Source organism: Juglans microcarpa x Juglans regia, chromosome 2D, assembly GCF_004785595.1.
Source record: "Juglans microcarpa x Juglans regia isolate MS1-56 chromosome 2D, Jm3101_v1.0, whole genome shotgun sequence".
Lineage (NCBI taxonomy): Eukaryota > Viridiplantae > Streptophyta > Magnoliopsida > Fagales > Juglandaceae > Juglans > Juglans microcarpa x Juglans regia.
In genome coordinates this window covers 12,789,652-12,804,950 of record NC_054596.1, presented here as the reverse complement: position 1 = coordinate 12,804,950, position 15,299 = coordinate 12,789,652, and the positions used below count along the sequence as shown (strand labels likewise).

The window sequence follows — 15,299 nt, the reverse complement described above, 5'->3', positions numbered from 1 at the left end:
TAGTAATATGTTTGGAGCTCAACAATATTGGGAGATTCCAAATCATTGACTACATTTGATCTCCATCCATATGTGGTATCTCTCTCTTTGTATCTGTTGTGTAACTCAGGGAGAGGTTGATGAGAATTGGATTGGTGTAATTTCTACTTTGTCATATAAAATAATTTATTTATTTATTTATTTAATAAATTTCCACAAGGTCACTGTCATTCATTGAATTTTGATGTTGGAGGTTGCCACCCACTAAGTCGCACGTTGAACAAATGTAATAGAGAGAAAAATGACGCAAACAATACCGAATAACATGGACTTTTTCAATGCTAGTAATGTTACAAAGGCATTGGCATCTGGCCATCAATTTCTTGACTTGCAAGATACATGCAGTTGCAACAAGAAGCCCAATTTCACAGCACACACTCTAAGCCTCGTTTCTTTCTAGAAAAGTTTTCAACTCATCTCATCTCATATAATTATTACAACTTTTCTAAATTTTCATATAAAATAAAATAAAGAATTCAATTTTTTCAAATCCTAAAACAAACAAAAAATATATTAAAAAAATATATTCTAACAATATTTTATTTAAGTTTTAACTTTAATGTCAACTTATCTCATCTCATCTGTAAAAATAAACGAAACCTTAATAGCTTGCCGACAAGGTTAAGGTTCCCTTGAGACGGTTTATTGCTCATTTTGTATGGCTCGTTTCACTTTTTACTCTCTCTTAGGGGCCTTAAATTCAAGCAATAACTTGAGAGAACCTTTTTATTGCCAATAATATCCTCCTATTGATATGATCATCCATGTCCATATGCCAAATAGGACCATGCTTGGGAGAGATGACATGGGAGAATTGCGTGACTCAGTGGGTACCTTTTAATGGCATTGCTTGTATGGTCACGGTTAAACTCTTGACAGTAACAATTTTAAGGTAATATATTAATTCAAATTTTAAAAAAAATAATTACTCAAAATTATATGTGAAACTCAAATTTTATATATATATAATGTCAAGAACTCTCTCTTTGACAACGTAAAATTTCATTCACTACCTTTCTAGAGAAATATGGTGTTACATCTCCCCTCTAATATGTGTAATGCCCTTGCGAGGTTATGTTTTGATGCACTTATGTTCCACACTATAAAATGATCAGTTTGATTTTAATATCATTTGTAATAACGTAAGAAAAGTTCAAACTATGCCAAGGCTTATATCCCAAACAACAAGTTAAAAGTTAGAATTCCAGCATTATTGAAATCAATATAAATGTCAACAAGTTCTTCTTCCTAAATATTGTGCGATTTTATTCACTACTTATACAGTTATATGAGGTATTACATTTATAGCCTAGGAAATTATTACTTAGCTGTTGTTTTTTGGGTTCATGCCACCAAACAATGCTACATTATCAAACAACCTCATTGTAGTTGGAAAGCCAATGAATATGGCACATTTTCTAAATGTTTTTTTTTTTTCTTAGCAAGTAAAATATTCATAGATAAACTTGTAAATTACAAGATACAAGTTCTAAAGGGGTGGGAGTCCCCTATAGTCTTCTCAAAACCAACAGATACATCATGAAAATAAGAAAAAATAGATCTAGAGCCAAAAGTTTGGCTCTCACCCATTTCTCATCAGGGGAAGCCACTTGAAGCGGTTTTAATATAATCTGATAAATAGACTATAATACTGCGACTAGAAGCCATAGTGAAGAGTTGTGTGCTACATCTTGTTGGTTTGGGTTGGCTGGAAAAGACTTTTACATCCACTTTCACTTGATTATTGGTTAGGGAAAGCGGAACATATGAATCTAGCAACCAGAGGATGCGTCGATACATCGGCATAGGACCTTCACTATCTGTGGTGGCGCATGTGGTTCATTGCCAATCTAGGAAATAAGGCGGTGGTCAAATCTAAGAGATTCGAAACTACTGATCCCAGTGGTGCCACGCGTGATGCAGAAGGCTCTCTCTGGTACAACAACACGTGAAACTCATGCGCGGTATAAGCCGCATGTGAGACTCACGCGCCGCTCTTTTGAGCAGTTTTTCGACCTTCTGACAGATCGACAGCTAGTGAGGCGTGTGGTAGTCGTAGGTGGCTAGTAGGTAGTAGATCGGCACATCTTGATGCTATGGGCAGGGAAAAAAAACTCTATAGACATCTCCAGGATTGGTCAAACAAGAGGAGGGAGGGAGGAGCCGAAGCTCCAACCCTCCTCTAGACGGAGGAAATGGAAGGATGCCAACGGTTGGGTAGAGAGAAAATGACCTCTGGAGAGAGATTGGAGAAAAGGCTCGCACCTTTTTCTAAATGTTTCATATGCCTCACCCTCTACTAATTATTATTATTGTCGTTGTTCTTAGCATTATACAATGGCAATATCATAAAAAAAAAAAAAATGTAAACCAATAGAGGGGTAGAATCTTAACAAAAGCCTTGAGACAAATTTGACAAAGCTACATAAAAGAAGGAAAACAAATCCTAAAAAAATAGATCAGAAGGATCCTGTCAAGTATTTTCTAGATCCAAACTCCAAGAGAATGGTTACAGCGGTTGATGGCTTTGGTAGCTGTCTAAACAATGAGCTATTTTTTAGGGGCAACAACTTGTATTGTGTTGTGCAGCTGTGCTGCGGTGATTGTTGATACTTTGTGGTTGTTAGTCTGAGGTAGATGGTTGTAGTTATGTACAAATGATATTTGCACTCTCTAGTGTTTGCAAGTTCTATGTATTTTTTTAAAAAAATATGAGTAAATTTAGATCTCACATAAAAAAATTAATTTTTTTAACGAAGGATCCTATTTTTTTTTTAAAGAGAGTGTGTGTGGTACTTGCATATCTTAAAATTGTATCTAATACTACTTTTAAAAAAATAAAACCAATCAAACTTTGAGCTGCACTTAAGACTCAGATTTTTTAAAAATGATATTTACAGTTGTGGAATGACATGGGAAGAAACAATTTGTTATGTAGCATGACATTTTGTCTGTTGGACAACCCTCATACTCTTGACATGGTGCGAGATAAACCAATTTCATGTCTCTTGAGGTTTGCTAAAATGCTTATAAAAGAAGCGACTGTAGCTTTAACCATCAAACCATGAGGGAAATTACCTCAACTAAAGATACAAAACAGGGAGGAGGTAGGTAGAATTTCCACCTATCATGAGTTGGTCAACGGCTCTGTGGTTTCAATTGTTTAAACTCTTGTGGCAGATTATAATTATCAATGGATCAAGTTTTCCAACCACTTCTGCATAAACTTTACAAGTTAGCACATTAGCCTAGGCTTCTGCAATGCCTGCGCGCTGCACCATAGTTAATAGCATTAATTCGACAGTGGCTCTTTGGATGCCTTTTAATCAAGCTGACATTAAAATTCATGGCAATTCCCAATCTCATATCATGGATTGGTATCGTGAAAAAGAAGATGATCAAAGGTTGTAGACTTTTAAAAATCTAAGATGACTTATTGACACCCCCTTTTAAATTATTTTAGAACTTCTTGTGTCATTCAATGCCAGATTGGATAAAATTTTATGAGTTATAGTGTAATACCCATACCAATGGAGGTGCCAAACGGCGTCGTTAAGGTATGTAAGTTCTCTTACTTTCAGTTTTCAAATTCTTTCCATATTCTCCCCACTTCCATGTCCAGATCTCTCTTCTCCATCATCTCCTGATTTTTCTCTCACCGATATTATAACTTTCAAAACATCAACCTCGAAACCGCTAGTCTTCTAACGCATGTATATAGAGATGATCCCTCCGTTACACGCTTGCTGACTTCCTTGCTCCCTGTCGAGCAACCAACGGCATGTTCATCCCTTATTCGCCAACTCAATCGACGAATCCATTACACCACCCGAATCACCGTGCCCAAACCACTACTCAGCCCTCACCACCCTGAAGCAAAATAGAAGCCAACCACTGCACCGTTGCCACCCTGCACCAAAGAACCACCGAGCACCACTAGCTTTTTGGCAAACTGTGAACCTAGCCACCCCACAGCATCACCCCTGCACCACTAGCACACACATATGGCCTCCACCTCACAGCACAATAGCTCGAGCAATGTGATGAGACCTCCCTTGCAGGACAGAAGTCACCTTTCTTTTGCCCAACTCCATGCTCGTGTCCCTCCATTGACAACCAAAACAGTTTGCTTAGCCACCATATGAAACTCTGTTTTACTTCTAAAAAACATAGCATCGTTGGAGGTCACCATAGGCAATCAACCACCTTACACCGCCAACCTCCTCCACGCCATCACTACCGTACTGCACTATCGCCGCCTCAAGTCACCACCCTCCCTCTCGGTACCATCTTTCCCTCACGCCGTGGTGCTCTCTCTTTCTCACTCTCCATTCTCTTTCTCCCATCAAATCTATCTCTCTCACAGTTCTGTGCCGCCGTGCCTACCACCTTCGATCTCCACCCAGTTCATCAGCCGTCGCGACTCTCCCTCTCTCTCGGTGAGTTTGGGACACCCCTTTGTAGCATGGTTTTGGTCCGGTAGTTTTCATAATTTCATATTCCTTCTGTTTCCATATTTTTCCCAAAAGCCCATGCATATTTATGAGTTATTTTCCAAAACTCCCTTGTCATTAGGATGGTTCCATTTTGGACATGATTTTACGATGGGTTTCAAGATAATTATAGAAAATTTGTATATTATTTTATTTGAGTTTCTTCTCACTTTATTTTAGTCCAAAAGTTTTTTGGCATAAAATAGTTAAGGTTTTTAAATGGCAGTTGGTATTAAGGTCTAAAGAATTTAGAGTTTGTCTTCGTTGGAAATTGAGTGAAAATCGATGCATTTGAGATTGGATGATATTTTATGGTTTCGAGAAATTTAGATTTTTAGGAAAATAGGTTACTTAGCGTCTCAAGTTCAAGTATTGAAAAAGGTGATAATTTTGGATATTTATAGAAATTATATAATTATTTTTTATAGGTGACGATTGATTTTCGTTCAGTATTGTTGTGGAGAAATCATGAAAAAGCTAAAAGTCCAGGTAAGCAGGGTTCCTACGCTAGGCTTTACAAGAATTATTGAGACTGAGGTTAACTTTTTGAAAATTTTGCATATTTTGTGATGAAATGAGAACTTGGGAAAAATCAACATCGGTCGCTTATTTGCATTACTCATAAAATCTATATGAAAAATAAAAATATTTTCTGACATGCATTGTATAGACATGATCTATATTTTGTCATGATTGTCTTTGAAATTTCAAAAAAGAGTGATATTGAAAATCTGAAAAATTTTGCATTGATTTAGAAAGGTGTTCCGATTTTTTTTAGTATGTGAGAATAATTTGAATATGTTTTGGTACTTTGTTTTGTTTTAATATGGCATTTGAAAACTTTTGGCATGGTGTACTGATTTTGTATATGACTCTGTCTCTGCTCTACTATGTTATGCTCTACTCTGCTTTGTTTGGGTTGGTACCAACTTCTCTGTCTCTGAGTGCACCCACTTTGAAAATAAAGTGGTTGTATGTGGTCTTTCCTATGTGCACACTCGGGACTTCGAGAGTAATAAGAGAACGATTTCACCTCTGTCTCTGTCCGGTTTGGCTACTGAGGATAGCACAACCCTACCACGGGGTGGAACATGGTCTCTGCTATGTAAGATGCTCTGTTTTGATGTGATGATGATGCTCAGGTTATGTTATACCAAAGTACTCTGGATTTTATGTCTTAAAATCATCACTCTATTACGTTTAAAAACATGTTTTGTTCTGCATGATAACTCTGAAAAATATTTTGTTCTACATACTGTACTCTATAAATGCTCATGTTTGCATGCTAATATATGTCCTCTACTTACTAAATTGTTGATAAGTCACCCCTTATCTTCACAATATTTTTTAGATTTTTTGGATACTTCAACGAAAGTTCAAGAATAGAAAACATGGGTAAGCCTATGTGAGCATAGTGTATTAAATACAAAGTGGGCACTTATTGTTGGAGAATTTTATTTAATAGTTTTGTTTTGCTCTGTAGACTTAGTACTTTGGAAAAGTTGGCATTTTTTTTTAGACCGTCGTATTCTTAGTTAACTATTTTGGAGTATATTGTTTAAAACAATGAGGTTTATTGTAACACCCCGTATTTTAGTGTATTTTTTTAATTGAAAGATTATTTGTTATTAATTTAAAATTTATTCTCTTGTTTTAAAATTGTTCGTTTTTTAGTTGTGTTATTTTTATGATTTTTAGTTTACGAAAATTATTTTTGAAGTGCTTTCTCTAAATTAATTATTTTTATGCGTTTAAATTTCTTCTCAAATTAAATTAACTTGTTGTGGGGTTTAATTATTTATTTTCATTTTAATCACTGCATTTGAATTATTTTATTTTACTTGCTGTGTTAAAATCGTTTCCGTTGGATCGTTTTTATGACCCAAGATATGAGGATTGTACCTCATTTCTTTTCCTACATTTTCTCTTTCCTCTTTTCTTTTTCTTTTTTTTTTCTTCTCCTTTTTCTTTTCTTTTTCTCCTCTCCTCTCCCGTGCGCGGCACGACTCTCCCCCTTTCTCTCTCCGTCCGTTTCTTCTTCCACCCAGCCCCGCCACCTCGCGCTGCCGTGCCCGACACCGCCCGGCCCACTGTCCTTCCCAGCCACCAGCGACCACCCCCTGTAATCTCAACCCCAACCGAGCCGCCGTTAGCTCCCACGCGCATCACCAAGCCGCGGCACTCCTTGCGCCGCTGCGCCGCCGTCGCGCCACCCCCGGCCACCATCTTCTCACCACATCATCCTCGACCTTCTAGCAACCCAATGGACCCAACCCCACCTCCGATCTGTCACCGGTGAAGCTCGACCATCAACATTTCCGTTTTGGGTATTTTTGCACTTCAACCGCCTATTGCGCCGCTACCCACGGCCAACCACCACCACCACTATCTTCACCGACATCCCTAAGCCCTACCCTATCAATCTCGAGTCTTCGTTTACACCCGTTCAAAAGTGAGTTTTTGAGACCCACGGCCACAGTGCTTTTGGCACTGTTTTGTTGCTGCGTTGCCGCTTCTAGCACCTCTGTGATCTCTCAAAAATTATATTATAGCATTGTAAGTATTTTTCCCAAAGAACTTTTGAGATTTAAATGTATTTATGCTCTAATTCATATTTACTGTTAATTTATTGGTGGTACCGGACTGAGTCCGAGTAGTAAGGGGATCAGTTAGATTGGATGATGGAGTTGTTTGTGTGAGATTGGTTTATGCTATGAAATTTGTTAGTTGTTTCGGATTTAAATATTGGTGTTTTGAGTTTGACGTTGGTCATGGTGAATATTGATGATTTTTAGAAAGTGACGATATATTTTTGGATTATTGGTTTGATGTATTGGAAATGTTTAGAAGGGTTTGTTGCGGCCTTTTAACATCTAGAAGTGTTGAGATATTTTTTTTCCTGTTGTGGAGTTGTGAACGGAGAGAGAGTAGTGTGTAGTGTCGTCCTGATTAAATTGTTAGTAATTGTTTGGGACTGCGAACTGTAGGAATAAGTGTGAGTTATTGGAATTTGAGTTGACATTGGTTTTGATGCTTGTATTGGACAATATTGAGATTGGTATAGAATATTTTGGGTCGAAGTGTGGGCTGTCCGGATTATTATTTGGCTGATTGAGTTTGATTAAACTTACTGAATTATGGTCTAGAAATTGGGTATTAAGTTGTCTAGACCAATTTTGTGTTGTTGGACTTTAATATTTAGTTTATATTATTTTTATGAATAGGTGACGAGACGGATAGAGACCGTATTCAAGTCAGATAATGCGCTGCAGGAGTCAGGTAAGCGGGGTTCCTATGCTAGACCTTACACGAATTATTTGAGACTGAGGTTATTTTATGAAAACTTTACATATTTTTGTGGTGAAATGAGAATTTGGGAAAAACAAAACCAACCTCGGTCGTTTATTTGCATACTCATGAAATCTGTACGAAAAAGAGAAAAATATGTTCTGACATGCATTGTGTAGACATGAGCTAAATTCTGTCATGTGATTTCTGAAATCTGAAAAATGAGCCATATTGAGAATATGAAAAGGTGTGCATTTATTTGAAAAGATATTTTGTGTTCAGTGTGTGTAAACTGTCTGATTCTGTTTTGATACTCTGTATTATTTTGATATAACATCTGAAAACCTTTGGCATGGTGTACTGGTTTTTGTATCTGACTCTGTCTCTGCTCTGCTCTGCTCTACTCTGTTATGCTCTGCTCTGTTTGGGTTGGTACCAACTTCTCTGTCTCTGAGTGCATCCACTTTGGAAACAAAGTGGTTTTATTGTGGTCTTTCCTGTGTGCATACTCGGGGCTCCGAGAAGAATAAAGGAAAGATTTCACCTCTGTCTCTGCCTGGTTTGGCCACCGGGGTTAGCACAACCCTACCACGGGGGTGAAACATGGTCTCTGCTCTGTTTAATGCTCTGTTTTGATCTGATGATGATACTCAGTTTATGTTATGCCAAAGCACTATGAGTTTTACTTGTCTTAAAACCATCGCTCTGTTACTTTTGAAAATATGTTCTGTTCTGCATGATAACTCTGGAAAATATTTTGTTCTGCATGCTCTACTTTGTAAATGCTCATGTTTACACGCTAGCATATGATTTCTGCTTACTGAGTTGTTGATAACTCACCCCCTATCTTCATAATATTTTTCAGATGATGTGGAGAGTCCAACTGAGGACCTAGATTAGATTGGTGAGCATGATTAAGCTGAGAGATGATGTTAGAAGAAGGAATTCTGATGTCTTATGTCTTTTAGATTTAATTATATCTTAGGCTTGAGTTTAGTAAGACTTTTGAAGTTATTAGTTTGGTTTGTTATGACTACCGGGAGATTTTGGACTCCTTAGCTTATTTTGCTGCAGTAATAACTTTGTAGAGTTTCAATGTGGTTATTTAGAGTACTTGAGATTGAGTTTTGCTAATAAAGTTTTGGAGTTTTATTTTAGTTGTGTTGGAAAACATGTTCTTAAGTGTCAGGTAGTAATTCTCCAGGCCAACTGGGTTTAGGGCATTACATTTATGAGTAATTAAGGAGTTAGATTTTATATCTAAAGTGTGATTTATGATTTTTTAAGTGACACAGAGTAACTCCCCGACCCATCCGAGATCGGGGCATTACATATAGGTAGTGTAAAATCAGAAAGTTCTCTTATCACGACAGGCAATTTGGGTACAAACATGCATGTAACTGTAAATGGATCGATTCTATAAGAGGTGAGGTGATGATGTTTACGGTACCCAGAGTAAAGAATGGATCTCAAGCACTTTTGGGCCTTTAAAAGGTGGGGAAAAAATGAACCCCTTCTTGGAAACTATGTCACCTACAAAGAGAAGGCATGAAAACAGTGAGGAAATAGAAACTGAAGGAACAAGTTTCCGGGCCAAAAGAGAGCCCAGGATTCACACGACAGGGAGAGATGCAGTAGAAATTGCAGGTGGTGTTGGAGTAAAAGACTCGTCATCTGTCCAATTTGTCTCACCCCAGTGCTTCAACATGTTCTTCCAGGAGCAGATATTGTCTATGCATTTCTTTATACGTCGATCTCTAACTTTAATGTTCCAATGCCCGTCTGTGTAGTTTGCTTTCTCGGCTTGCATACGGTCCCATTCTAGCTGCGCCTTTTGCTTTGATCTCAAGAGGTAGAACTGCTGCAATAGCACAGGCATTGCATCATGTACTTTCCACCACCTTTCATGTGCAACGTCACTTGCAAATTCTTGGAATATATCAACATTCCAATTACAATCATAATCACGGAAGCACAGCCATGGCTTCACTCCCAGATAGTGAAGGACATAGAGAATTGGAGGCTCGGAGCCAAAGAGTTTAGTTTTCATCTCCTTAACTTCTTCCTCGTCACCAACCCAGAAATGCTTCAAGAAATTCATGTGTTTTGGAATCCTATGCCACCATGTGAAAATCTCATTCAAGTATCCTTGGTCCCCCCCCCCATTATACGACTCAATCTCATTGATGTGATCCATCAAAAGCTGGAAAGTGCAGTTTGAAGGCTCAACAACCATGACACCGGAGTTAAAGAGTGTGCCATTGTTCCCCGTTGCAGAAATTTCTGGCATCCCAAATAAGAAATCAATGTTTCTGAGTATGAGCAAATCAGCATCGATGAAAATGATCTTGTCATAATCTGTTTAACTGCCATAACCGGAACTTGCTGTAATTCCATTCGTTATAGGCATCTTTCTCAGCTTTTGGGTTCCTGATCCTCTGGATTGTCTTGATCTTCCAACCTGCAGCTTCAAGTCCACTTCTGTGATAGGCACTGATCGTTTCATCCACAAGTATGACAAGGTCTCTTGTGGAGCCAGACATGCGGATGCTCTGGGCAGCAGCAATGGCTCCACAAACATAAACATGAGCTGAATGTAGAATCGTTGCATATGCTTCTCGGTGCATATTTCTTAGAGTAAATCAGCTCTGTATTTGAAGGAATTGTATTAGATTTCTATCAATGGTTTACTTTTTCAGAGGCCAAAATCAACATATGATACAACTTTCATGTTATCCCTTTCTGGGTAACCAAAAGGACAACTTGCTGACAGAATGACATTGATATGAAATTAAAATGATAATATATATATATATATATATATATATATATATATTAACTGCTTGTATTATCAAAAGGAAAAGGAACAACTAGAAGACAGTAGAAACGATAGGCAATTGACAACTACTTAGAACAAACACCGAGTTGAGTCTACACCTAACCCCTGACAGAAGCGATATCATATGATCGAATGTCAGCATTTTGATTCATAAGAAAAAGGTAATGACAAGAAAAGGCCGATTAAGCAACAAGATTTGAGGAATGTGTCACCAAGGCTTTTTTATTTTTTATTTTTTGGAAAGAGGACGGTACTTCAATTTTATTGATAGCCTTCACTTATGGCGGAGGAAAACCATGGTTACAAACTTTAGACGCCTGGGATGTACAAATAAGCAAAATAAAAAACCCAACTCCCAAACATCTAAATCAACAAACAAGCTACAAACTAAATGTTCAGAAAGAAAAAAACCAATACAAAACCAAGACAAAAAACAAAAACAAAATCAAAACTTGCAAGAAGAAAAAACCACAGAGGCAAATAATGATAGAAAGTCGGTCTAACTAAAACCAAAAACCGTACCTGGGATAGAAGCTATGAAATGCACAGATAAGAAACACCAATTCTATCCATTCTGAGAAGACCATGCAACTGGCTAGGCAGATGATCACTATCATTGTACCAATCCATATCAGAACCCCTTGCACCTCTCTTGGCAAGAAAATCAGCCACAACATTTCCTTCACGATAAACATGATTCACATGAAACTCCATGCACTCTAAATAGCCAAGTAAATCCTCCCAATAATCCTCAAGTTACCAAAGATGACAAACATCTTTAGTAAGCCAATTTACAACAAGCTGAGAATCCATCTCATTCTCAACCCAGAAAAAACCAAACTGATAGCACCTCTCAACCCCCTCCCACAAACTTCTCAATTCAGCAAAATTGTTAGAACCCTGACCCAAGAAAACAGAATAAGCTACTTGGAACTAACCCAAACTATCACGAATAACACCACCAGCACCAGCTGGACTAGGATTACCCAAACTACTACCATCAGTATTCAACTTCACCCAACCCTGAAGAGGTCTAGACCACCACAATCCAGTTGGAACTTCTGAAATGACCTTAACCTACCTAGTCCATGCACGGATCTACGTGCTTTGGCATTGAGTTGGAGTCAATTTGACTCTGTTTTGAGTTTGTACATTTCATTGAACCTTTCTGAAGGGCACAACACCTTCAAATGGTCTTTTTAATACTCCAGCTGAAATACTCGTTTTTGTTACCCAGTTCTCACGTTCTTTTATGTCTATGTGTACATGCACATGTATGTGCATATATATATATATATATATATATATATATATATATATATATATATCCTTCTCGAGTACAAATTTCTCTTTTATGTTTCTGTGGTTGGTACTTGTGTGAGATAAGCAAAAATAAGACAAAAGAAGGAAAGCTGAATGGGAAATGTTCAGGTTACAGAAGAACTTTTGTATCTTCTTCATTCAATGAATACTGAATTTACAAAAGCAGTAAATGTAGTACTTTGTATAGCCTTTCTCATGATCCAAAAAGGAATATTCACTCTCTGCCAAAATAACTAACTCTACCACTAAAAGCTATACAACTCAGCAAATGTCAGAATAAAAATAACTAACTACTAAATTACATAAAAAACTTCAGCTACCCTTTATCATCTAGGTTGACTTGAGGGCTATTATGCAAAACAACTTCATCATCAGTCATCAGCTTATGATCATGGGAAGTATGATCATCATTTTCCAATACCTCCGCAATATGGAGAATAGAGATTTACTATTCCCATCTTGGAAAGAAGAGTATTGAGAACTATAGAGGAGATTGCCTTAGTAAAAATATCAGCCAATTGAGAATGAGTAGGAACATGTGCAGTCACAATTGTTCCTTTAATTTTATTTTGAATAAGGTGGCAATTGACTTCAATATGCTTAGTCCTCTTGTGGAAGACAGGGTTAGAAACAATATGTAGGGCTGCTTGATTGTCACAGAGAAGAATGGCAACATTGGAGTATGAGATGTGCATATCAGCTAGAAGTTGTTGGATCCAAGTGAATTCATAGCAAGTTGCTGACATGGCTCGATACTTAGCCTCTGCAGATAAAGGAGAGACCATTGATTGCTTTTTAGACTTCCAAGAGACAAGTGAATTCCCAAGGAAGATGCAAAAACCTGTAATGGATCTGTGAGTATCAGGGCATGATTCCTAATCTGAATCAAAATACCCTTGCAGCTACGAGGGGGAAGAAGAGGATAGCAAAATCCCTTCGCCTGGATTGCCCTTTAAGTATTTCAAAATCTTGTAAGCAGCATGTAAATGAGCATCAGTAGGCTCAGACATAAATTGACTTAATTTTGATCCATAGGAAGTTTGGCAAGTTTGGATCCAAGGGTGCCCGAATTTGACAAGATGTCAAGGGCATATTTCCTTTGACACAAATGAATCCCTTGACTAGATCTTGCTACTTCAATGCCAAGGAAATAACAAAGTGAACCAAGTTCTTTAATCTTGAATTGAGTATTCACAAAACTTTTGAGAGAAGTGATGCAATCAAGAGAGTTGCTAGTAACAACTATATCATCTACATAAACTAACAAAGCTGTGAAAGTGTCTCCAATAAGCATTGTGAAAAGGCTATAATCTGACTTAGACTGTTGAAAACCATAGTGAATCAATGAAGTGGAAAACTTAGCATGCTATTGTTTAGATGCTTGTTTAAGGCCATACAAACTCTTGAGAAGTTTGCAAACCTATCCAGGTTTTCCTTTGGTGTAGCCAGGTGGCTTGCAAATTGTATATTTTCTCTTCTAGCTCTCCATGAAGGAAGACATTATTCACATCAAATTGTTGCAAATGCCAACCATTCATTGCTGCAAGAGCTAGAAGACATCAAATTGTGACCACCTTGGCCACTAGAGAAAAAGTCTCGTGATAATCAATCCCCTCCTTTTGTGTGTTGCCTTTGGCTACTAGCTTGGCCTTTAACCTCTTTATAGTACCATTTGAATGAAACTTAGTCTTGTAGACATACTTACAATTAATTGGTTCTTTCCAAGTGACAAAATCAGTCAATACCCATGTCTTGTTGAGCTCAAGAGCATCCAATTCAGCTTGCATGACCTCACACCATCTCGGGTCCATGACAGCTTGATTGTATGTTTGAGGGTCAAGTTGAGATGAGATGTATAAATGTAAAAGAGATTGGCTAGGATTAGTTGACTAAGACGATAGAGATTTGTTTAAGTTGGGAGATTCTTGAGATTGGATGAATGTAAATATTTTATCTTTACTTAAAAACATTTAATTTGAATTAAGCAGTTATTAGATAATATCTTAGATAAATCATAAGAGTGTGTATCCGAAGCTCAAGGAGTCTAGAATTATCCATTTGAATGAAATCTATATCTGATAAGAAGATTCAGAGCCAGGTGTCAGCAGAATCGTTAGCAATATCGTTTCCCAACATAGTTCTCCTGTCAGTAGATTTTTACTACACTTGAAAGTCCTAACAAACTGAGTCCGTCAGCAGAGTCCTACTACATATCAAACATTGGGCAGATTATTTAATTGAGGATTTCATCTGAGGGTTGGATCTTTTGATCAGTTAATTTTCAGAGAGCTTGGAGATCTATGTGAGATTTAAGAGCTTGAGTGTGAAAAAAATTTTGTGAAGAATTTTCTAGTGTTTTTCTCTTTCTCTTTTTGAGTTTGTACTTACTTCGTGTCGGAGTGGAATTGATCAAGTTTAGTCATTGAAGTTCCAGGAGGGAAGTCAATAGTTTGAATATCGTTAGAGGTTCTAGCTACTATTGCGGTAGAAGACAAACGAGTCGTTTGTCTGGTCAAGTAAGAGAGTCAAATTACGGTTTTGTAATTGTGGTTTACTTGTAATTAATTTTCTAATAATAAGATTGATTTTTCTGAGTTTGGCTGTCCCGTAAGATTTTACTTTTGATGAGTTTTTCAAAGGTTTTCCCTTCATAACCAAAATTGATCTTAAGCACTTTTATTACTTTATATATTTGATTATTTACATAACAAGTGACTAATCAATTTGATTAATTGTGTGGTGAAGCGTGAGATCTAACTACAAGGGTACTTGGTTAATTTCAATTGGCATCAGAGAATGGTTCACTCATTCGAGTGTGATCCGTTCTCTTGTTGATCATGTCGTCATTATCAGCTCCACCACACTTTGATGGAGAAAACTATACATACTGAAAAGTTCGGATGAGGGCCTTCCTCAAATCATTGGATGAGTGGGTTTGGCATGCAATAGAGCAAGGATGAACTAAGCATGAGACTGTTATTGATGCATGGACAAGAGATGAGGTTAACAACTGTAAATAATAAACATATTTACAAACAACTAAAATAAACATATTTCCCAACACATAATAAATATATTGCCCGGGTGGCTTGGAGAATTACTACCTGTCATTTATAAACATATTTCCCAACACAACTAAAATAAATCTCCAAAATAAATTTTATTAGCAAAACTCAATTTCATGTCTTCTAAATAAACACCTTGAAAACTCCACAAAGACATTACCGCAATAGAACAAAAATAAACTAAGGAGTCCACAATCTCTTGGTAGTCATAACAAACCAAACTGATAATTTCATAAGTCTTACTAAACCCAA

At 37.2% G+C, this 15,299-nt stretch overlaps 1 protein-coding gene across 1 annotated transcript; it reads right to left on the bottom strand.

Annotated features, from left to right (window-relative positions):
* Positions 1 to 9,306: 9,306 nt before the first annotated feature.
* LOC121249273 (UDP-glucuronate:xylan alpha-glucuronosyltransferase 1-like) lies at positions 9,307 to 10,456 on the bottom strand (the record flags this gene model as incomplete). Its single annotated transcript, XM_041147985.1, is given in 2 exon segments — positions 9,307 to 10,182; positions 10,184 to 10,456. Coding segments are annotated over 2 exon segments (1,023 nt in total), but the record flags the coding sequence as incomplete, so codon positions are not given.
* Positions 10,457 to 15,299: the final 4,843 nt, after the last annotated feature.